This window comes from Megalops cyprinoides, chromosome 5 (assembly GCF_013368585.1).
Source record: "Megalops cyprinoides isolate fMegCyp1 chromosome 5, fMegCyp1.pri, whole genome shotgun sequence".
In the NCBI taxonomy this organism is placed as follows: Eukaryota; Metazoa; Chordata; class Actinopteri; order Elopiformes; family Megalopidae; genus Megalops; species Megalops cyprinoides.
In genome coordinates, this window is record NC_050587.1 from 15642775 (window position 1) to 15668143 (window position 25369).

General features: G+C 42.6%; 2 protein-coding genes across 2 annotated transcripts in view; one reads left to right on the plus strand and one right to left on the minus strand.

Moving 5' to 3' along the window:
- tnpo1 (transportin 1) overlaps positions 1-1854 on the minus strand; it is a 46892-nt gene extending 45038 nt beyond the window's left edge. Inside the window, exons 1-2 of the mRNA XM_036528196.1 lie at positions 1745-1854; positions 254-329 (exon numbers count right to left, since the gene is read on the minus strand). Coding sequence (XP_036384089.1) covers positions 254-329; positions 1745-1849 — 181 coding nt within the window. The 5' untranslated portion in view covers positions 1850-1854. The remainder of the gene's footprint in view (positions 1-253; positions 330-1744) is intronic.
- Positions 1855-10821: 8967 nt separating this feature from the next.
- LOC118777656 (zinc finger protein 366-like) lies at positions 10822-20823 on the plus strand. Its single transcript, XM_036528763.1, has 5 exons — positions 10822-10908; positions 15802-17115; positions 17751-17942; positions 19115-19289; positions 20324-20823. The coding sequence occupies exons 1-5, from the start codon at positions 10885-10887 to the stop codon at positions 20821-20823; spliced, it is 2205 nt and encodes a 734-aa protein (XP_036384656.1). The 5' UTR covers positions 10822-10884.
- The last annotated feature ends 4546 nt before the right edge of the window (positions 20824-25369 follow it).

The window sequence follows — 25369 nt, forward strand, 5'->3', positions numbered from 1 at the left end:
GTGTCTGAGTATCTCCACTTGGCACTATCGATACAGTACTACCGTCAGTGGAGCTGTATGCGAGAAGTTACCTCTAAACCGGTACATCCTGTAAATATGCGAACATAACGTGTCTAACGGCAAAGAGGAAAACTATCGGAACCTAAATTCGGATCATATAAATTGCGTGCATGTCAGTAAACGTTTCAACATACTACAAGAAAACAGATTAGTCATGCATAACAGAAAAACAAACAAAAAACAAAAACATTACCTTCAGATTTTAACTTTGTGAGCACAAATATCAAGTAGTTGTTGAAGTCGGGATACTGGTTTAATTGTTCCAGTTTCTGGAAAGAATGCCGTTAAGAAAACGTGTAATGGGAATACGCATCAGATAACACTTCCCTTTAAACACAGCACAATGTAACAAACAAGAAGACCCAAAGGGGAATATTGTATTACAAGCGGAGGAATAGGCTTTTCGTCTAGGAAGCCAGTTTCCCACAAGGTCTTTTTGCAGTGTCGGTGAACAGCTCACTGTACGATTTATCTCTGAATTTGTTGTGTGCTATACTAATTACACCATAACTATCCCTCATTATTCTTAGGAGGTGAATCGAAAAGAAGCGTTAGAAGCTTCAAGCTTCAGACCAGCACGTAATCTGGTCTAGAAGCGATCGTACACAACCACTTGCGACAAGATCAGAAATCGGCAAGAAAAGCCCTCGTACAGAGAGCGCCTGTGACTGCCGCTGTTTGCTTAGCTAACGCACATATCTAACAAAACAAATCGCCGGCGAGCAAGATATTATTGTATTTGATATCTCTGTACAGACTGCCTTAAATACCACTCAATGCACACCGTGGTTAACCGCGTTTGAGAAAAATGGCTATTCTTTCGTTATTTCGTAATTTTCTTTACAGGCAATGGGTCAGGTAAAAAAAAAATACAACTGAGAAAAAAAAACATTGTACTACGCGATTTATATTACAGCTAGGCTGTTAGCTTTGTAGCAGAGGTTTAACTTGGTAGTGGAGGCGGACACGAATCTGAGTACAAATTAAGGTCATGTTTTTAACAGCCAACGCAAATGTGACCGGCTAAAATTCGTTATCAGGAAGTCATTCACTAATTGCATGTATCGAAATGCGTTCTGTCTAATCCTCTGGCAAGCAGTTTCTTTGTTAGACACAAGGGTAAAAAATCCTGACACTGACCGCACCAGTAATGTTAAAACGCCAGCTAATGCTCATTATTCAACGCACGAAAGTACAGTTGTCTGCATTCCCAACAACTGGAAGCCATCAACTGAGCGAATAATAGTCATTCAAATGACTGCGTAAAATATAAGACAGGTTTCAAGCAAAACAGGAAATATACAGTAACTATCCTTATAGTCTAGCAAATAGCCCACCGTTAGCAAGATAGCCTACCGCTAGCTAACTACATAACTAGCGATTCAGTGTGTACAGTTGAAAAGATCACGTTAAATCAGAAGCCAAGACAATCATGGTCTGGAAGCACAATCGCTCCCCGAAAACAAAATTAAGGTGTGAGCGCCTTAAAAAGCTATGCATTTCATTGGTCAATTATAAGACTCTGCTGCTAGCTAGCTAACCATATAAAAATATGTGGGCTTCAGCCTCTATCCCGCGTGTAACCATAGGAAGCCACTAATTACATAGCTAGCTAACTTCACAAGAAAAATAAACACCACAGCTAATATTCTCGTTTTTTCCTTTCCATTTCACAAAAGGATACTTGTTGGACGGATCTTTGAGTGGACGTATCGGGAGACTGGGACTCTTTCAGAAGCTGTAAAATTTGTTGAAGTCCTTGCTCGTCTGGTTTCCACTCATACTCCATCTTGGTTTGCTGCAATGAGATCAGACACAGAATGAAATTCGGTACAAAACTGTCGATGACCTTCTGTAGACAGCAGAAAACGGCACACTGTCGCGACGCGGCTGACGCCTTACATTTTCGCAGTGTTCTTCACTTTCTGAAACCTACCTCTTTTCGTTTTTCTTATTTGAATGCTGTGGTCAGAGAGACATGGACATGGGCCTTACAACGTAAGAACATTCAGTTTTGCAACAAGCTCAACACATACAGAGTCATGGCGCATTTACAATCCTGCCCTAAAACTGAGAACATTTCTCGGAGAGGTCCTAGTGCTTGTTGTGTATTGGTTGGAGCGTTGAATGGACCACCCCATCAGAAAGAGATTTGTTTCACATCCGATTGTTGACATTGTTTCATTTTAATATATTTTTCTAAATTCATCGAATATTTTCCAGTGAAAATCTGAAACACCCTATTTTGTTAAGGCTTTAACCGTAATGTCAATGTTATGATTCTATGTGTAGACCTAATACAGAATAATAGATGTGTCTCCACATTAGTTTTGTCTTGAACGATCTTTGACTTTTATCTGACTATCGGTTTCAAGAAACGTTGCTGTTGTTATCGGGTTGTTAATTAATATCATGAGAAGTGAAATTATAATGATCCAAAGGGAGAAATTAACTGAGATTTGCCCAAAATGATGCTTTCGGGTTGTTAATTAATATCACGAGAAGCGGAATTATAATGCTCCAAAGGGAGAAATTAACTGAAATTAGCCAAAAATAATGGAGTCTGAAGCTGGAGAAACTAGCTTCAGTTAAGGCACAGTCGATGGAGAGAGCAAGTCCTGTTTTCAGGGTGCATTTTGCCGTTAATTTTGGATGTTGTGTACGTCTGGACGTTCAGCTTCGCATTTTGTCTGCAAATGCTTAGCCTCAAGGGTAGGAACAGGTTGAATCCATCGAAAGTACGATGTTCCCGGTATGCACTTAATCCGCGTTTACGACTCCCAGAAAATTAAACCTCTGTCTTATCCAATCATAAGCAATCCTTTCCACACAAAAGACTGCATCTTGGGTGCTTTCTGCTGAATGACAGCCTTTCAGGAAATTTGTTTATGGCATACTAACGAAGAATTGCTTTGGCTCTACTTCGACCCCTGTCTTCATGTAGCAGAAAATGAAGAAATGACCTTGAAGTGACTTGGTGGTTCTTCATCCCTTTGAAATGTATCTCAGTGACACAATGTTAAGATTATGGTTTTAATTGTCTGTAATACTCATACACATATATACATACATACACACACACACACACACACACACACACACACACACACATTGATGTGTGATACATTATCACAGAAGTATGGTTTGGTTGCTTCCCCTGACACATTATCATGGTATATATATCAATTGATCAACTGTCTAATAGACTGTCCATAATGATAAGTTACAGCTACATTTTAATTATGTCTATGATCTACAAAATAATTACTGTACTTTTGCATGAATAGGGAAAAATGTCTGGCTAAATATTACTTCAGTTGTTTCTCAGGATGGGCAAAATGCATTATAATGTAACATTTGAAGTTGTGTTTTATTTATACACCACTAGTAATTTGCAGCAGAAATGTAAATTCACTGGTTACACAAGTCCCACTACTGATAGCATAATCAGTATCTATTATACTGTATCTGTTATATCAGATCTAATATGCCATGAAGAAGTATCGTTATTAAGCTGCAAGAGTTGCCCTTGGTGCCAGAGGAACTTTTCATGTTATATATCCTGGTGCTTTGCTGGTTTCCTTGGTATTTGACATGACATTTACAATGTACTGCTGTCCTTTCACATCAGTATACACATTAATAAGATATTGCAGAATGGCAATATGGGAGATGTCCACCAAACAGTATATTTGAGGATTCTTATAGTTTTATAAGACTGCTTATGCACAAACAAATAATGGGTTGGTGCATTAACTGTTATATTTTTTTTAACCCTGACAATATGCAGGATCTTACCATTTCAACTGTTGATGGGATTATTTTAACAAGGTTAGCAAAATGATCATTAAAATACAATATTCCAAAATGGGGTTTAATTGATCTAAAATAGGTCTACTGAGCTAATGTTATGAAACCCCTGTTATAGATAGTCCTCAATACCTTTGCATTGATGCACGTATCAATTTTGCTAATGTAGCTGAAGGAGAAAAGATTAGTCACATTTTGGCCATTTTAGGGCCTTTATCTGAAAATGATTGTGAATGAGCGCAGCTCTCGGTTGCATTTCCTTAGAATTACGACAAATCTAATTTAGCCTTGAGTGGTAGGCATTGTGCGCTCTGCCTTCCATATAGTCATCTGCCGTTACCATGGTGACATCAAACTAGACGTTCTTGTTTTCTTTTCCTCTGCCTGGCACAGACAAAGACTTACCTGACAGCATCAGCCGTCTGGTCAGCTCTGTGCAGATCATCTTTTATTAATAAAGCCATGCACAAAATTGCTAGATTCATACTTATTTTTAGGGAGTAAGCGCAACGCGTAATGTCATAAGGAGTCTCATCCACTGATAGTGTATCAATGCTTATTACTGTAGAATATTCAGCTACAATATATAAATGTGCAATATTTGGATATACCAAATTTTGTCATTTAAGGAATAGGAATGGTTCAGAAGGTAAGAGAAGGGAGATTTAGGAAATGTTGTCAGTGGGTTAGTAATTTGATGGATTAATAAAGGTAATGGATGCTTAGCCAGTGGTATTATATTTTGGCAGTTTAGATTGGGAATTAGGGTTGGTACACCTGACTATTGGTCTCTCTCTGAAAATTAGGGTAAATCTGGAACAGCTCATTCAGGAGCAATGGGGCTCTAAAATTGGTGGGATTAGCCATTAGGGGTAGAGTTAGCAGGGAGAATGAATGAGGTGCATGGCCATTTTAAATTAGCTGTCGTGCACTGTTATTTGATGTAAGCTCCAAACCTGAGGAAGTGGAAGTGACAGCCGGAGGAAGGTTGCACTGTCATAAGGGTCTGCACCTGGCTGCATTCGAGTATTCCAGAGCATCGGGGCATGCACCGAGTAGCCCTTGCTGAACTATGCTGCTTCATTTTGGGATGTCCTACCATGGACAGAAATAAGGCTGCCATTTTGAGGTCAACATGTCCCTACAGATGGTGCTGCTGACCTGCTGGTGATGGAGACCTCTGTGCTATGATGACTTGTGTACACCTAAGTGCCCTCTTTCAGCCATGAAGAGAGTCGGTTCTTGTGATGAATCTATCTGCCTGTCCTGAGATCTGCAGAGTACCTTCTCATGATACAGATGGTTCATGGTGTGTATTGTGTTTACATACCTCTGTTATCAGTAGCTTTGTAAAAGTTCCTGGAAAGTCTTGCTCCACAGCTCTTGGATTTACATCAGTGTGCGCTAATGTTATTATAATGAGGACAAACTGTCTCGCTTCCTTGGAGATTTCTACTGCTGTCCACCAGGTCCAAAAGGTCAAACGTCGCAGGATTCTCGCACCCTCGGAGCTGAGGCGGACGCCATTGACGGCTCGCTGGCGTCACAGCAAGGCTGTGAGTGTGGCAGGGCGTGTGCAGTGCAGAGTTCTCAGCATGTCTGCCTCAGCCCGGCTCCGTCCATGGCTGGGAGTGCTCAGCCCCTACGTCACAACCCATTCCAGAGCATCCTGGGGTCTAATGATGACTGGCACACAGCACTCTGCAAAGGACGTCAGGCACCTCATAGTATTTATACAGTGTGCTCAGCACAACTATCCACACACTAGGTTCTCCAATGATAATACACTCAATTGCAAATGAGTTAACACCTTTATTGTTAAAGCAACAAATGGTATGAGATATGGAAACCGGCAGCTTTTATGCAAACTAAACTGGCAGGTCAAAAAAAGCTTTTAAAAGTTCATTTTCCTATTTTAACTTTGATCAGCTATTAGAGTACCACCTCTTGATTATCCTGAAGTTAGTTCTTTTCTTGTGTAGCTCTGGGCCCAGTGACAATCCCCAGAACTCCAAATCACTACTCCTAGTGAGAGTCAGTCCTGCTGACAGAAGCGTCTTCAGGCTAGACCCAGTCAGAGCCATGTGCCAGAGCTCTAAATTACCCTCATTCTTTTCCTTTTCCAACGTTCAGGTTGCCAAGAAGCAAGTCATCATCTTGTGTCTTCCTTCTCAGTGGGTCAGATGTCACCAGTAACATCATTCAAAGTACTGAAGGTATACTTTACAGTGTATTTGATTATGTGAGCTCATCAGTAAGTTTCATGTTTACTTTCTAGAATGACACAGACTGTGCAAACATAATAAGCTTGATTTTCCCTTTAATACAGTACACGTGGGCTTGCTGATATTTCTTCAACCAACTACCCAAGGCAGAGAACTTAGTCATGACATGATGATGCAAGTATCAAACAATGACAGCAGTGTAACAAAACAAAAGAGCTGTAACAAAGAGGATGTTGTATCATACAAGTTCATTGTATTGCTATATTTAGACATTTTACAGGGCAACTTGCATATAAGTAAGTGTAAGTATACTTCTCCCCAACTTAACTACAGTATACTTATACTTAAGAAGTCATTTAAATTAGGTTCTTTGCTCGAAGGCACAAAAGTATGTCCCTCCTGAGACTTGAGCTTGTAACTGTATGGTTACAGACCAAAGTCCTTACGTGCTACTAGGTAAAGTTTGGTAATAACATCCTTTCACCTTCTGATACTGTACGTGGCAGTGAAGTTGAAATCCAGAAGGTTCTAAGCAGCCTCAAAGGCTATGACAGTTCTTTGCTTCCCACCGGAGGCATCTGTCACATAAGCCTAATTCCTTCTGGTTGCTCTGCGCCCTGTATCAGCCATGTATTCCTGTCAGTTCAGCAGTGTGAATTTGTATGGCTTCCTGTCTGGAATTGAAATGTTCTCCCCTCATACACCACCTGCCTATAAATTGCCCTGAGAAGGGTGTTATTCTCTGGCTTCTGCTCTTTCTTTACATGCCTTCACCCCAGAGATGGGATTTACAATGCAGCAGCTTAAAACAGTTTAGCAGTTTAGGGAGTTTGTGTGTGTGTGTGTGTGTGTGTGTGTGTGTGTGTGTGTACCTGTGTGAGTGTATGTATTTGTGTGTATGTACATTTGTGTATATGCTTATGCGTGTGTGAGTGAAAGAACAGAGGGAATATTAAAAGCAGTGACGAACACGTTTCTCTGATTTCAGAACCAGGAATAATACCATGAGTCATCTCTGACAAGCTCAGAATTGAGAGGCTGGTGCAGCGGGGATAGTCGAGGGTGTACGGCCTTTGAATACTGACTGAGATATTCTGACTGATCTCTTTTTAAGTAGCGCCTGATTACATGGACAGCAAGCTTCCGATAGGCTAAGCACACACAGACATTTCAGACAGCATATGAGGAGTCATTTTTTAATTGATATAACTGATGTTGGTAAAATGAGCTCCTCTAAAAGCATGTTAATCGTAAATGATTAATGCAGCAGTAGACTCTTAACATGACTGCTATTATTTGAAATAAATTAAGAGTGACATGTTTTATTGTCTAGAGCTAGCTTCTCTAATTATAAGGAAATTGAGACCACTGAAAGACAAAGTAAATGGAAAGTCCTTTGAAAATCAATGTATTTTTTAAACAGGTGACTCACATTATGTTATTTAAGAATTATGAAATACCAGCAATAGTTGTGATTATGTACTTAAGCTGACATTCTGCCAATGGACCAAGCTGTCATGATGTACATTTTTGTTCGTGGAGCTCGACTCAGTTGCATGTCTCACTATATAAGTAGCAGTTCATCAAACTGTTTTGGAATGCAACAGCTGGTGGTTCGCTGAGCGTCAGTGCGTTCTGCTGATCCCAGGTCTTTCCTGGGCCTTTGATGGATCAGAGCTCATCCACATTCCTCTGTTCCGTTTCTGAGCTTTCCCATTGGCGGAGCTCCTCGTCTGGGCCTCTCCATTGGAGGAGCCCGATCTCTGAGAAACACGAGATGCCACCGCACAGACCACAGATCTGCCCGGGCTAGGGGGGGAAGAAAGAGGTGAATACAACCAAGGCTAGGGTGGCAACTGCCAACAGTATAGGCCTGAGATGGCAAGCTTCTTTGGTTACGTGGAGAAAGGGCACACCGATCTTTGTGCAGAAGCTATACAATTCCAAAGCACTTTGTTCTAAAAGATATAATCCATTACAATAAAGGATGTAATGCCAGGGATATCGCATTGCTCTGCCAGAGGAAATGGCCAAGGATCAATACGTCCTCACAAAAGAGCAGGTCAATTAAAATTTCTCACGAAACACTATCATTTTCTCTTATTTTCTGCTCCTCATTCATATCATGAACCTATATTTGATTACACAGTCACTTTTAAATCAAGTTGAGCCAATAAAAAAGTGATACTAGATCAAGCACTATCCTCATCATCACCATTTGCTTGTTAGGTGGCCATATGCAAGGTCATGTGCAGAGGATGTTATGGAAAAGGTTACATATCCCAGTTTGTGTGTGAAAATACTGTTAATATTTTCTAAATTAGTTTAAATATTATAAACGAATAACTCTAAGACACTAAAACTAATGATAGTTTGAAAATCAACCTCTTTGGTTTGGCTGCCAAAGTCAAAATTGAAAATCACTTATTATCAATGGTAATAAAGTCTGTACTAGATACAAAATCCCAAAATATATCCTTTCTGTTAAGGCTGACTCACAATAATACCACTTTAACTGAGAGAGCAGCCTCTTACAAATCATTAAATGTGCTCATTGTCTGTGACCATGTAATTTAAACTTTCTGGAAATTACTGATCAGGGTGAGTTTTTTCCCTCTGGCCAGATTGCAGAAACTCTTCACTGTAACTCTCAGCTATACTGGGGCAATGAAAATTATTATATGAATATCTACAGACTGTGACCAATGAGTGCCAATTTTAGTGAAATCAGGTAATGCAGCGAAAAGTTATGCAAAAGCCAGCTGTTGTGTTGGGAATAATTGTACATGGCCAGGGACCAAGAGTGATAGCAAGTTGTCTGCTCATATTTAAAGCCAATTCCTGATAAAAGTGCTGAACCTAAAATCAATGGGTCAAGGCCATGAAAATATGCTGCCATTGTAAAAAAAAGTGGTCGTATTTGGTGACCATATTAGCTGTGATCTTGGACAAAGAGCAAGGTATTTCATGCACATGTAGAGACCATGACCAACAAGTAAGCCAAATTTGAGCAATAAGTAGCCATGCTGTTCAAGGTCAGAAAAAAAAACAGAGAAGTAAAAAGAAAGAAATAAGAAACACAATGTTAACAGGCCTCCAGTCACCTCTGCTGCAAAGCCTAAATATCTGGCACACATTGCAAAGCATGTGTATAAAAACAGCACAGGCAAACGCTAGGGGTCGCTTTTGTGCCTCATGTGATGTCACTGTAAGGGAATATCCATGAACAACGGAGTTTGGGTTGTGACGCATTGACTAAGAGGGAGATATCTGCAGTGATAAGGATAATGTGTGATGCTTGAGTGTGTGCTTATTAGTTGATAATTCCAATGTCATCATTCACTCAAGTGATAAAATGATTTTACATAGGGATACATTTCCATTTCCTTGGAAACACACAAACACACACACTGATTTCTGCATATTAGTGCCAGCTGACAAAAAATGAACATTTTTTTAATACCGATTTATTCATGCATTTATTTTTAAAAATATTAAAACATATTTTATATTTACATTGAGTTGCAAAAGAATAGTGTTGAATATTTTAACCATGAGGTGTTTTTCTCATACAAATACAAGTACATTTAGCCCAGAGCAGCAGAGCAAATTGGCTTAGTCCTGCCGGGGATAGAGGTAGTTAGGAAGACTATAGTGCCCTCATCTCACTGCTCTCAGGCACCCTGAAATTTGTGCCTGAAAGTTGCTTGGGCGATGACCAGAGTAGCGCCTATTCTCCAGCCACTCTGCCATAGTGCACCATTTGACTTGTAGTGCAACAAAAAAAAAAACCCACAGTTTGCTGCATGCGAGTGTATCAGAGGATTGCATTCATCTTGCCTCACTGCTCCTGAGTGAATGCAGAGGTTGTCGTGGTGAGACAAGCCTAGCGCGTAATTGGCAACTCCAATCATGTCACTTAAAGTGGAAAAAATAACATTCTTGTGCTTTTCTGCCACACAGGACTTACTCACCTGGATTAGGGGCGCAGTGGGCATGTAGCAACACAGGGCATTCAGTATCCAAGGCAGCCAGCAGGGAGCCCATTGATCAGGCAGCAGGGAGGCTGAGAGAGGCAACAGCAAAGAGCACCGGTGTGTCAGCGCTAGATCTAGCTGCGCTGTCAATCACGAGTGAGCCAAAGACAGCACACGGTCGGTGTGTCAGTCAACAATTATTCGGCAGACAGCAATTTCCTGAGCAGACACCTTTCCCGTGTAAGTTCTGACAGGCCCAAACACAGCTGGTGAATCTCAAACAACTCTTAGGTGAGTCTGGGTGATTGCATGTTTGCAAGTGAGCTTGTTGTTTAGCTATCCTGCATCTGCACAATGATATCATCTGCAGTCTTGCAGAACCCTGCTCAAGTCCTCCATATCTGCCGAGGGATAACAGATAGCCTCGGTTCACAAACTGCTGCAACTAGCACCAGCCCACACAGCTCTGTAGGGACAATCAACGCCTACAATCTTAATTGTGGGCTACAGGAGCAAAAAAATGTGTCGCACCAGTGCTGTGTGTGTCCCATTTCTTTTTCCTGGAGCCCAGCAAATCAGTATTTCGAAGAGAAATGGAGATGTCTATCTGGAGTTTCCTTGTTTTTCTGCAGGAAGGCACAGGCTTGTTGACTTCCTCTCCCCTCCCTTCCTTCCTTCTTTCCGAAGGTACTCATCTGAAAAATGAGAACAAAGCGATTGTTCCTGTTCTCTTTCTTGGGCCGCTTCAAACGTGGTCCGAGGGCCGAAGGGCTCATTGTTGGGAGCGCGAGGCGAGGGACAGGTACGTGCGCATGGAGGCAGTGGCCGCAGCACCGGTGAGTCCCTGCAGGCTGCTGGAGGCAGATAGCGAGGAACCCCTCTGAGGTCTGCACTCCGGCCACAATAAGTGACCAGTGCAGCCGGTAGGAGGACAGATGGACAGCATTGATCAATATTATGTACCATTATGGGTGCATTGTGCAGGCAAAGCTTACTTTTTTTGAATACAGGGGAGAAAGTGTACTGTTCTTGCTGCAGTCTTTTGCAGATTGAGACAGTTTCTACACTAACTGAAGAACAGAGTTGCATTTTCTTGCAAAGTGCTTCCTCCGTTCTTTTAATAGTGAAATTTTATTGCTGTGTGCACATTTAGTTGATGTTGAGATGTTGATTATGGGGTACTTCGTGACTGTTATTTCAAGTTTGAAATGAGGATTTCCAGGTACATAAAATGCAGGGGTTTGCAATTTGAAAATAAGGGCCTCACCATGGCATGTACAGTAAATACTGCTTTTAATTCTGATATCACTTTTATATTCATTACATGGAGTGGGTACTTTAACTTGCAATGCTATCCGTTCCATTGCATTCAAGTGTTTTGACGAGGGCATCAAACTGTGTTAGTGAGAATATGAAGTGGGAGAATTTAAATGATTTGCGTGAAATGACAATGAAAGACAGTTGATTAGTGGTTGATTAAAAGTGTGATGGTGCAATGCAGATGTGTAGTCTATACTCAGATGGATACAGAACATTGTTGCATTATATTGGTTATATTATCAGATTTAGATGGATAGTTTAGATGGTTAGATTGTTATGCTGTCCACATGCTCAATAGAAAGTTCAATTCTATTCCATTTCTTGTTAATTTCAATTCTAAAACATATCTGTGAATTCCCATGGACAGTAACTAATGCAGATGTGCTGCTTGTACAATACTGTTGACACATCTATTTATTATGTTTGAAATTCATGCATTTTAAATATTGCACACATGTATGATATTGTTCCTAAGTGGTTAAATGTTTTATATTGCAATGCTGGGAATATTGCATGGCATACATTTAGTGTCCAATGTATATTTAGTAAAATGAACATGCTACAGTAATTTTACCACAGCATGAACATACATTCAGCGTCATTAAAATGTCTCATATGTATAAATAGTCTTGACAAAAAATGATCAGTTTGGGTTTGACCAGGCTAGCATAGTCCCTAAAAGCTTTGAATGAATTTCACCTTCATTGAATTCTGCCTACCCTGATGTTAGAGAGATTTCACATACAGACATGAGAGACTATTCATTACTGGAACTCTCATTTGACAAACTTGAAAATTTCATCACCAGCAAGGGACACAGGGAATATTCTCTAAAATCTCTAAATGAAAAACTTGAAAGTTTTTCTTTGAAAAACTCTGCATGCATCTCTTTGCAATTGTTTCATTACCAGCCTGTGTTTGATCATAGAGGAATCAGAGCCCTCAGCATTTCGGGACTGTGCTCTAATTGAAACAAGCTGGAAATTTCCCATTCAAATCTAGGTGCCTGCTTATTGATAGTTAAATCAGAGAGTGTAATGAGGAATATTTATGAGCTTACATTTGAAACCATCGTTGCCCGGTGAATGCCACTTCCACACTGATTCTGAACACTTGGTATGCAGCACGCAATGGCCCATATATTGGTTTACAGATTCTTCAAGTGGATCTTTCCTTCGAGTGCACTCCCAGTTCCGTGTTCTGTAACCCAGAGAATGAGCATCTGAAGAAGCCATCAAAATCAAAGCCTCTCGCATGCCTTTCCTTAGAGATCCGACCACCCAGGAAGGCACTGAAGTGCTCTTGTTCAGATTGCGGGACTTGTTTTGGGGCATAGTGGTTGGGCGACTGAGCTTGTAACCGTAAGCCTTGTGTCACGCTGCTGTTGTACCCTTCAGCAAAGTGCTTAATCTGATTTGCTTCAGTAAATATGCAGCCATGTAAATGAATCACATGTGAAAGATATACAGATATTAACAAAGGTCTGTGCAAGTTGACCTAGATATGGGTGTCTGATAAGCTAATGACTAATATGAAAAAGTAGCATTCAGACAAAGGCAGATGTCTTAGTTCATAACAAGGGACAAGGCAGCCCAATATGGCTTTTGGTATTGATGAGAACAGTTGACTGTTCTCTTGTACCAGTACAATCATGGATTTAGGTCATTCATAATAACCTCATCTCAGCTATCTGGCTTCATTTTAGAGGATATTCACATCCAAAGTCTACGTTAAATCTAGTCATTTTCCCAAGTCAGTCTATTCTTCCATATTTAAAGTGCATAGAAAGTGGCTCCAGAGTAGTTCAGTGGTTAAGGCGCTTGCTTTGAGTGCAAGCTATACTGTCCAGTTTGTATCCAATCCCAGCCATGTCATCTGTCAATGATGACTGGGAACAGCAGCAGAACATATTTGTTTTATTCTGCTAGGGATAGGGGTGGGTATATCAACAGGGATTGTTTGTCTTACCATTTAAAGACAGTCTGTGACTCATCAGGTGTCCAGGTTGAGTCAGCAGAGTAGCACCTATGCTCCAATGAGTGCCCACTCCACTGTAGTATGTTATATAACTTGTGGTGTGAAAAATAGCCATTGACTGTATGCAAGTATATTAGAAGATTTGCATTTGCCTCGCTTCAGTAGCTACAATACAATCGGCGGTTCCAAACCAGGGCTGCATAAAGGGGAAAAAGCATAAACAACACATCCACAATTGATGCTTCCTTATTTCCTTTCTTGTCATTTGCTTTCCAAAATTTACTAGTGGTGTATTGCTGCTCTATTCACTGATCTGATGCGACCAGTGAAACAGACATTTTGTAATGGCAATGAGGATTCAGCAACAGATGCTCACAGTTGGATACATTTCATTTAGGTAGAAAGACTGTTTAGAAGGAATCATCATTTCCTGTCCGTTTCTATGATTTATGATTTGTGTGGCAAGGCACGTAATGTCCCAGGTGCTGAATGGCATGTGCTTTGAGAACTGGCTGAGACCTGCAGCCCGAGCTCAAAACCAACAGTGTCATTTTCACACAATGATTGGGATCCCAGAACAAATCAGCTTAGTTCCACCAAGGATAGGGGTTGGTAGATCAGCCAAGACCTCCTTGTTTTGCTGTTCCCAGGCATCCTGCAATTCCTTAGGCACCTGGCTGTATGAAGCACCAATCCTCAAATGACTACAAACCTGTATGTAGTGCACCGTATGACTTAAAACATAGCCTTTGTCCGCATGTGAGCATATAGAAGGTTTGAATTCATCTCTCAAAAGTTAGCGATTAGTCTAATGTAGAATTCCAAAACGGTAGCATGCAGTAGGAAAAGGAACACTACAACATACTCGCATCCTTTAAAATAGAGCTTTACCTCAGCTTTTATTCCTAATGTGGTTTATAAAGACTATAATGTGGTTACAAATGACAGCAAAACTTACTCTGACAAGTGGTAAGTGATTCTAAGATGTTAGTATTGGCTATAACTACCAAGCTATGCTTTCATCCCTCTAGTGGTGAAAACTTGTCACTGCAGGAGTCAGTCACTAGGTGAGGGAGACCTGTCTCGAGAGCAGCTTACTCCTGTCACAGAGCAAAAGCATTATTAGCTCAGTGAACAATGTAATGAAAAATTAGCAAACTGCATCAATTAATTACAAGAAATTTGTAATTAATTGATGAATTCCTGACTGCATTAATATAATTATACTGACTGCATTAATATAATTATAATAGACATGAAATGATTTGGCATGTCAGAAAGAACAAATGAGAATTTGACTGACAACACTTTTGTTAGAGAAGTTATGAAAAGTTATGAAAAAATAAGGGCTGAACACAAACGGCACCCAAAAAGTAGGATAATTTCCAATGTTCTTTAAACAGTCTGCCAGATTACAATGTAAGCATTTTACATCCTGTGCTCACAAGCACTTTATGACATGTTACCTGTGTTGCTCTGTATCTCTGAGAACAAAAACGAGAGGATGCAGCAAAATGATGATCTGAAAATACTGGAGCAAAAGAAAGGAGAAACGCTCACGCTTCCATTCAGTTGAAAATAAGAACAGGGTAGTTTCCCACAGAGAAGCGAAAGGTGTGCTCGGTCCATCAGGGACAGAGAGAGGGAGAGGGAGGTGAGCTTGTCGCAGTTTACTTCCTTTTTCGTAGCAAGTTACGGTCAGTGGATCCCTGTCTGCATATGCACTGGGGAAAGTGGTGGTGTGTGTGTGTGTGTGTGTGTGTGTGTGTGTGTGTGTGTGGATGGGGCAGCAGATGAGACAGTGTACAGCACTACTGGGCTGTTATGAGTCAGTGCTTCTTGTTAGCTCCTTGGCTTGCAAGAGAAGAATCATTCGCTCTCAGTAATGAAAGATTTCTTACTTCTGCCAAGTCCTCTACCTGGAACTTGACATGAAAGAGCAATAACAGAACTGAGCTGAATGTGGAGGAGCAGAACTGGGCAACCATTAATTATTTTTAGAAAAAAAAATACTGAAGCTCACATTTGTCTTTGTTTCTGTGATCTTTTAGGGTATGAAATGTACATAAACTGAAATGTATCAAAGGCATTACCAGATTTGACTATGCAAATATTGTAAATGTAGGTATTATTCTCAGAAGAAAATGTAATTTGACCAAACGCAGGAAAATATCTCATATTCATGTGTTCATGTGTCTACACAATTCTTTAATAATTTTTCATCTTGAAAGATCAAAGCATCTAAATTGCTTTAAAGGTCCATTATGACTTATCATTTAAATTATAAAAAACCCAGATGAATCCAAACTGAAATCAGATGTTAATACAACTAATTAAAGTCAAATGTAACAAACCACAATCATCAGCGCTATATACAATCCCTGTTAGGTTAATTATAATTGAACTTTTCTGTTTTTTTTTTTGTTAATTAGAAGATGGAGTCAGACATGACCCAGGCTGGGCCTGAGCAGAGCGCCCTTATTGCTGATCCGAGTTCAGTCCTGAATCATGATGTCTACCTGAAACCCCTCCCACTTTTCCTCAAACCCCGGAGACTGTCCCCACCCAGGGACCTTTTCAGCAGAAACTTTGCCCCTTTCAGGTCCCAGACCCACCTGGGATATGAGCGCTTCCTTTCCCTTTCAGAGGCAGGGTCCCGGAGACGGAAAGGGCCCCCTCTCAGAGCGACCCTCCAAGAGCCCCAGTCCCCTGACGAGACGGAAGAGGAGCGCAGCGCGAAGACTGTGGACCTCTCCCACCTCCCGTACCCCCTCCCCCATCCCGTTCCAGCACTCCCTCCCAAGTACAGCCCCCAGATGATAGACCTGAACAGGCTGCAGTTCTACAGGACCCTGGACAGGTTCGACGCTATGCGAGTGAAGCAGGAGCCAGTCAGCCACGACGGAATGTGGCCTCCCTCACGCTTCCTACTGCGCCCTCCCCCTCCGTACTTCCCGTCTCCCTACCCCAGCCTCGTCCCTTTCCCCTTCTTCATGCCCGGCCCGGCCTTGCACCTCCCCCCACACAGCTTCTACCAGAGGGAGGCCTTGGGCCGCCACCAGAGGGGTCCCGGCGGGCGTCAGGGGGCGCCGGGCGGCGTGGAGAAGCTGGGCGTCAGCGTCCACGTCGACGACAGCTACTACGTGGACGTGGGCGGCGAGCAGAAGCGCTGGAAGTGCCGCATGTGCGAGAAGTCCTACACCTCCAAGTACAACCTGGTGACGCACATCCTGGGCCACAGCGGCATCAAGCCGCACGGCTGCGGCCAGTGCGGCAAGCTCTTCAAGCAGCTGAGCCACCTGCACACGCACATGCTCACCCACCAGGGGGCGCGGCCGCACAAGTGCCAGGTGTGCCACAAGGCCTTCACGCAGACCAGCCACCTCAAGCGGCACATGATGCAGCACAGCGACGTCAAGCCCCACAGCTGCGGCGTGTGCGGCCGCGGCTTCGCCTACCCCAGCGAGCTGCGGGCCCACGAGCTGAAGCACGAGAAGGGCCAGGAGAACGTGTGCGTGGAGTGCGGCCTGGACTTCCCCACCCTGGCCCAGCTGAAGAGGCACCTGACGGCCCACCGGGGCCCCACGCAGTACAGCTGCACCGACTGCGAGAAGACCTTCCAGTACCCCAGCCAGCTGCAGAACCACATGATGAAGCACAAGGACATCAGGCCCTACATCTGCGGCGAGTGCGGCATGGAGTTCATCCAGTCCCACCACCTCAAGCAGCACACGCTCACCCATAAGGTAGGGCAGCCCCGGGCAGGCTTCGCTAGACATGCTCTGTAGATCAGGCCTCCCACGACCTTACTGATGCAACATAACCAAAGTTTAGAAAGCTGAAAATATATTCCCTGATTTCCCTGGAATTTTTATAGTATCCTGAAATACTAGAGGGAAATCTATTCCTAGGTTTCAAATAGATCCACAGTATTCGTGTTTATAATGGATTGATAATTGATAGAGAGTGGAAAAATATTATATCATTCATGAGTGGCTAGAGTGACAACGCATATATTATTGCATCAATAGCATATGTTAGATTGATGTTTTAATGCTTCATCATTTTTGTTACAGACTAATAGGCACTGAACAATTTAATACGATATTAGGCAGAACCTGACCCAGAGACACACTGAAGATGTGCCAAAACAGAACAGGTAGAAATAACAGAATAATGAGGTACATTCAGGTCACCGCACACTTTTGGCTAATTGTAATTCACCCCTCCACACCAGGCCTCAATCATTTTTTTTCCTATAAGTAAACGGGATGTTTCAAATCAGCCCTGGAAAATCTCAGCGAGAGCTTTTCTCACTCTATTCAGTGCCGTATCAGTGAGATGTGTGTAGAACATGCGGTTTCACCTGTGCCCGAGCCAGGGAGTGAAGGAGCACAAGTGCCGTATTTGCGGGCGGGAGTTCACCCTGCTGGCCAACATGAAGCGCCACGTCCTGATCCACACCAACATCCGCGCCTACCAGTGCCACCTCTGCTTCAAGAGCTTCGTCCAGAAGCAGACCCTCAAAGCCCACATGATCGTCCACTCCGAGGTCAAGCCCTACAAGTGCAAGGTCAGTCAGGCCTACGGCTTGCTATCAGGCATTGGAATGCGCACTAGCTGACATATTCGATGCGCAGACATTTCAGAAAACTGCCCAGCTCTTACTTGCTTGCCCATGGGCATAATTACCACATGCACACAGGTATGAGCTAGGCAGTTACCCGCATGCATATGGGTCGTGGTCAGTCAACCTCCCTTCCCAATAGTATAAGTTAATCACTTTATTACAACGACAAACTTTATTGAATACCAAACAACTTGTACTAAAACCATTGTGGTACTGGAGACAAGTAGATAATACTTGGTACATACTGTACGGGGGACTAATTTGGGACATTTCTGAGGGCCTGGCTGTTTGGGGAGGGTCCCTGGCCCTGCATGGGGAGGGTTAAGACGATGACCAGATAGCTGCGTTTTGGCACAGAGCGGCTCCTCGGTCGAAGGAAGGATATCGCCGCACAAACTGCGCGAGTAACAATGGCTCCGGCGTCCCCTGAGAACGGGGCTCGCAAATAGATTTCATCTCGCTTTCTCTCGCGCCCGGGAGCAACTTCCTGTTTTCTCACGGTCCTTTCGGACAGTGTACAGTCCCTCTCTCCTCCTGGAGGAAAGGAACACCCTGGTAAAGAAGAATGCAGAGGAAGGACAGCGCAGGAGCGCACTTCCCAGCCCTCCTCTGGCCTGTCTGGCTCCGGCTTCCTCTCGTCTCCAAGCGCATTCATTCACGATCACATCCCCCCCCACCCCCCACCCCCCCAAAACACTGACACCACCAGCACCTTCCACTGCCTTGCACCAAAACCCGACAATCAAACAGATGCAAACAGACACTTGCGAACATACGTTACAATAGCGTTTCAATCCTTTAAGCTTTAAACAGTCATGTTATTTGCTCGTCTTTGATTGAATGTCACCTCAGATCCACATTTCTCAGGGGATCAGAGGAAAAAATACACACTACAGGCCTTTAATCTCAATGTTCTAAGCACTGGCAGTACAAGCGTATGTGATTTCACCTTCTGTCACAGACAATCCACCGTATATTTCCATTTCCAAGCATCTGTTTTGTAATGCCGTTCACTGTAGCTTCCGCAAGCGTGATGTGCTTACAGGCGCCCTGTGATTTGGACAACTCCACGCCTTCAGTGATCCCAGACTGCTTTGCTTCTTTCGTTGCCTCAGCTCTGCGGGAAGGAGTTCAACAGGATGCACAACCTGATGGGCCACATGCACCTGCACTCGGACAGCAAGCCCTTCAAATGCCTCTACTGCCCCAGCAAGTTCACCCTGAAGGGCAACCTGACCCGCCACATCAAGGTCAAGCACGGCGTCCTGGAGAGAGGGCTAGGCGCCTGGGGTAAGAGCACCGCAGGGCTTTCTACGCCGCGCGCAAAGTGGTAGCACAAAGACGGGGAAAGGAATGGGACACATTTCACAAACATGCCGTTTGTAAATAGCTGTGTTTTGAGCCCCTTTCATTCCTTCCTTCTGTGGGCTTGACCGTTCACCATTTGCGGCCATTCGCGCCCATTCATCTGAAGCCAGATCCCACTGAAGTGAGCTGTGATTTGGCCTTAATTTAGGGGGGTGATTTTATGGAATTTGTTTGTTGCTTACACAGTTATTAAGCGTTCAACTGGGTTAAAACAAACTGTTAGATTGATATCAAATGTTAGGCAAGGAACATGGAAATTTGATTCTAAGAGCTGTGAACAGAGTACATGGTGATTACACTAAATGTGGCTTTTAATCTCATTTTCTCTCACACCTCTGAAATAACCTTTAACATAATCACCAAAGCATGTGCAGTATAATTAATATACTGGCCTACTGATTGGAACAAGTATAAAAATATCTGTCTCCAAGGCCATACTTTATGAGCCCGATTACACCTTTCTCTCATTAATCACTGTTGTCCGACCACTAAAGCGCTCGGTAATCCATGCTCCGTTGCACCCTGACTGCATCGATCCATCTTATGATACAAATGAGCCCTTTGTCATTTTAACTGTGATGAGGATTAGTGATGTGAAATGCTATAATGAGGTAGGATTGCTCATAAATAAATAAAGAGATAATATATTTGCCAGGTGGTCATGTCCAATTTCTCTTTGGCTGAAAGACTTTGGCTGAAAAATGACCAATTTTACCAGCAAATACATGGAATATAACTTCCATTTTATCAATCCTATCAGGTAATTGAATCAGAAAAAAAAATACTGGATTAAATTCAACCCATAGGAAATTATGGCTGAGCAAGAGCAGAACTGTACACCGCCACCATGGAAACTGGATAAAAAAAGTTGGACCACGAACACTACAGTCTCAAAAGAAGGGCACTGGCTGCTCACACTGATCTAATTGAATCTTTTAGCCCTGGTTTGTGTTTAGGTTTCAGACGGAGAGGACGATACCACCTCTCCACCAAGCTGGGGGTCCTCAGCCGCTTCGGTCAGGAGGAGCCCTTTGACCTTTCCCAGAAGGCCGCTGTGAAGCTCCGGCTGGCCCAGTCGGTCAGGGAGAGCGTGCAGGGCAGCATGGGCCAGGAAGAGGCTGAGGACACCTTCTACAGGATGAGCCAACGCAGTCCGGAGGAGGGTGGTCACGACGGCCTCGCCTTCATTTCAGACGAGCGGTCCTGCAGCCGCGACGGCCCAGATGAGCCCCTTGAGGGGGTATCAGACAGCGAGGACAGGGAGAAGCCCAGCGGGCAGGCTGGGAAAGTGGAACCATGTGAAAAGCAGAAGTACTACCTGGGCAGTGAGGAGTACTCATGCAGAGGACACCACAGCCAGCAGAGTTCTGCTTCTCCAGGGGACGTCTGCGCCCAGATCAGCCTCAGGAACCGAGAAACAAGCTGTGAAAGTGAAAACCTACCGCTCACTTTGTGAAGTTTCAGCCTTCAAACTATGGCTATGAGTTACTTTGATTTTTTTTTTTTTTTTTACTGAGAGCAACTATGCAATATTACGCAGAACTGAACCGGGGGGATCAAGATGAAATTGTTTTTTGTTTTATTTCTGAATGCAAATGTTTTGAAAGGAAAGAATAGAAATGTCAATGTTAATCTATGCAGTGCAATTTGAATATGCAGAAAATGCAGCATGTAGAAACTGGATAATTATGATTAAATCAGAATTAGAGCAAAATCTGTGGCCCAAGGTCAAAAAGGAGACTTTTTGCAAGTTGTAATGGATTACTGCTTACTTCAAGCATATGAGTGTGTGTCCTGTACATTATAGGTATGATTTCATGTGAGTAACACAATACATTTTGTATTTGGGGGTTGTACCATCACTTTTGATTGCACACAAATAACACAGAGCATTTCATCAGAGGGCCTATTCCAATACTCTTCTATAAGCACAAATATTGACTTGTGAAGCAGAGCCACAGAGCTCGCTGCAGATGGCAACAGTCGTGATCAAATGACAGTGTATTTATAAGCCAATAAACAGTGTTCTGAATTGCGTCATGTTAGTTTGTTGTTGCTTTTATCTTCTTTTTTGGTCTGACAAGGTTATGTATTCTCTAGAGTCGACTCTATATGAATTTTCACTGGTACTTTGTGATTTCAAGATCACACACATGGGCATGGCAGAAATGTAACAATCAAATCAATGCCTAACTTATAATTATTTACACGGCTCTACAATGGGCCTATTGTACAAAGGCATATACAGAGCTGCAGATGTACAAGAAAATAATATAAGCAGTTACATAAGCATGTGGTGACAAAGATAGAGCGCGCATGAAAGCGAGAGAGAGATAGAGAGAGGATTCTGCAGAGGAAAAACAAAGTGAAAGTGTGCAGAGACAGGGAGGGTATAAGGAAACAGACAGGCTGCTGCAGGGCTGAGTGACCTCTTCCTGTCCTGCAACCCCCCCAGGGTCACTCTACAAGCAGACACTCTGCCAAGATCAAGTGGCAAGTATTATTACTCTGTCAGACACGCAACCCCTGGAGACTTGTGAGTCTGGCTCTACAAGCCTTAAGGACGTTTGCTGCATCTTAGCAGCGCAAGTGAGAGTCAGAGAAGAGAGATACGATGCCCTTTTTTAACGTAAAATGATTCCATTAGTCTGAAATGTATGCCATGTAATTTCTGATTAAAAATAGCAATAATCACAGCGAGGAAATTCCTATTATCACAGTAGTAGCATTACCACTGTTTATGTCTCCATCACTAAAATGCTGGCACTGATAATTATTTGTAATTAACTGATAATTATTTGATAATTACTTTTAATCTGATGTCAAATTGAGATATGTCAGTTTCCTGTTGTCTTATAAAATCTATTAATGTAGAAAGAAGCTAATGCTAATTCAATACAAGTAAAAGTTAAGCATATTTTGTGCCTGGATGTATAGCCTTAAAAGCGTCCCCTCCTCTGAATGGAATGACAAGGGAATGAAGTGTCATCAGCCGCAGGGTGACGGCCACAAAGGGGCAGTTCTCCTCTCAGGCCACAAACATTCGTGACAGGATGCCTGTTTCAGGAAGACCAGCTTTTGTGAACTATACTTTGCAGCCACAAAACAAGTCATTCGCTGATTTTCTGCATGACGATGATCCTGTGTCCCATTTGGTAGCAGCAGTGTATTCTGGCTTTAAACTGAAAACATTTAAAGTCTGGCCCTTTGTGTTCGTTTGCCAATGCATTTATCCCACTGATGCACATGACTGCCCCCACCTGTGCACCGATGTAACAGCAGACGGGCATAAATGAGCTCAAGCTTTGAGCTCAGCAAGAAATGCCCTCTGGAAAGCACCCCCCAATAGGCATAAATCTATAAGCCCTCAGTTACAGCTGCCAAAACCCAGCACCCAACCCATGCTGCTATTCCACTGCTCCACTGTTTACATACATACTAGTTTTCCATCTGTGTGAGTAGAACAAGGCACAATGCAATTATTGCAATGTAGGAAAGCTCTATACACAAGGGAAAGGGGAGTAGTTGAAGGAAAGTGGTTATTTGTTTGCTTCAGCTTGGAACTTCATTTTATGGCATATAATAGACTTCTTCAGATCTGTATTAATATTCAGGCCAGCAGGGACCTTATGTTGAATGGAAAATCATACCATCATCTACAAATAAGACAATACTGGCTCATGAGGGCTGACAGCATATCTGTGGTGAGGAACCAATTTCCACTTGAGCTCTCCATTTTGATTAGTGCAGACTAGGCAAGTCAGCACCCCTCATTAGTACAGGAGAGAGACAGAGCCGGGAGGGTGTTTGTGAGGGACCAGGCTCCAGTTTACCTGTTGTTTGATAGCAGAGACGGCTCTGTGCCCCCGCAGACCCCAAATGAGCCTCTTTCCATATTTTGTCCCCTTGAAAGAAAACAGTAGAAATGTACAGATGATTATGGCTGTGTGAACTCCTCCTCTTGGAATTAAAGCCCAATTCCCATTTTTGTGCATTCACAAAAGGGAGAAAGTGGGAGTTAGAACGTCTCCCTGAAAACCCTCAGACGCTCTTCAAACAAGGATTCTTCAGCTCTGTGGGTGTCCCACACAAAGCCTTTAGCCATTGTGTAAATCTTTAATAACAGGTTTTGTGTTCAGATGGATGGGTGGGGATATTAATATTTTGACACTTCAGTCAAACTGCACACAGCCTGGGAAGCACACAAAACAGATGTGGCTTAAGAAGAATGTTAATCAAAATATTTGTTGATTAGCCCAAATTTTTGTGGTAATTTAATTTCAGTGACTACTAAGCAGTACTAAGCTCTATGAAAAACATAAAATTTCATGTGTCATAAGTTAAGGACTAACATCACTGCAGTTAAAATTAAGGCCTAAATTTTTAGCAGTACATTGTACTTTATGAGATATGTACATGCATCTTTGAGGGGTGGTTTTGATTACAGGAACATAACCTCAGAATACTGAAGACAAAGACCGCCTGGTCAAATCCTTAAATCAACAGCCATTTCAGTGGTGCCGTGCAGCACAATCAGATTGGACTTATGTTCATATACGTTTAACAACATGAACTGAATGCTAAGACAGAACATGCTTCATCACCCTTTGCAGTAGTTCCATTTCATAGCATTCTCTGTGAGGACACTGGATGAAATCTATTCGAAGAGATGCACAAGGACACAAATGTGCACTTCCCCTAGTTTTACAGCGTAGCAGCCTTTATTCGGAGAAATAAAATCTCCTGTTTGAGTTAATGGTCCTTCAAGCTGATCACGAGGGTGAAACCAGAAACAGTGAAGACAGTTTCATTTCCTCCTCCTTTCTTCTCTCTGTTTTACGGGCTCGGCAGAGGCTTTAGCGTTTTCAGACATCCCCTTCAAATGGAGAAAATGAGCAGCAATGCAGAAGAAGCCACTGCCAAATTAGGTAAAGGTGCTAAGGCCAGGAGCGAAGCGAAACTCCTTGGATGAGTTCATTTTTAACCAGCTATTTGCAATGGCCTCTTTGATGAGAAAAAATGTTCTGTGGTGGTAACAGAAAGCAGATGTGGCTGACCGTCCCAGGTCTATGCAAGAAAAGCATCTACCTTTTCCTAACAACGACCAGCGTAAGGCAAAAACATGTATTCACAAAAACTACATAAAGTATGGAGAAATAATATTGACTGCAAAGAGGATATCGTTAAGTGGTGGGAAATCCTCATAGGGTAATAGTCTGCAGGTCCTTCCAACATGAATTTATTCTACCACAATTGTCAAAAAAAGAAGACCAAATGCTTAAATAATATCTTCCAAACATTTACTTGAAAATGTGTAATTCTGTGCTTGTTCACAAAAATAATTACGGCTGTGTATTTCGGATTTCGGGTATTCTACACAAGGCCTTCCTCTTGACTTTTTACTGTAAACTTGACGGTTCCTTTCTCTTCTACTTGTTGTGTCTACTCCCATGAGGATGTTTCTAAACACATTAATTGGCGCTGTCATATCCCAGGGCTTCCAGCTTTGCGTCTGCTCATTGTCTCCCAGGGATTTTTTAGGAATACTTCCTACTTCTGTTATTCTTCACTTCTGAAATTGTTTGGTACAAAAATTGCATCCCCCCTGATTACTCAGAAGTGACGTTACTTTCTGCACCAACCACTGACGCCTCGAATAGCCTGAGGCTTGTGCTTAAATGCATCACAACACAGATCACTGAGGGATCCAGCAACTGATTCTAGTGGGAAGATTTTCCTCTCTAACTTAAAGTTCAAGCCCATGCTTCTAGCACATTCTTTGTATTTCAGAAGTAGAAAGGAATATGTTCAAACAAAACCATAATGATGGCTTGCTTAACCTCATTATGACTTCAACAACCCATCAGATGATTACCTTTTGCTTCCCTGAAGGTCTCAATGACAGCAACTACTGTCTGCAGTTTGAGTGCAACACTATAAATGGCTAGAGCCAGAGAAAAGCATAGCAGGTAAAATTTATTGTCTCAGAGTTGACAAAGAGT

Bases quoted from the DNA above. Each gene is read 5' to 3' on its own strand.
- LOC118777656 (XM_036528763.1), top strand. From the start codon at position 10,885: ATGGAGGCAGTGGCCGCAGCACCG. The intron at 17,116-17,750 runs GTAGGGCAGCCC...TGCCCGAGCCAG, and splicing joins AGCACACGCTCACCCATAAG to GGAGTGAAGGAGCACAAGTG. The intron at 19,290-20,323 runs GTAAGAGCACCG...GTTTGTGTTTAG, and splicing joins GAGAGGGCTAGGCGCCTGGG to GTTTCAGACGGAGAGGACGA.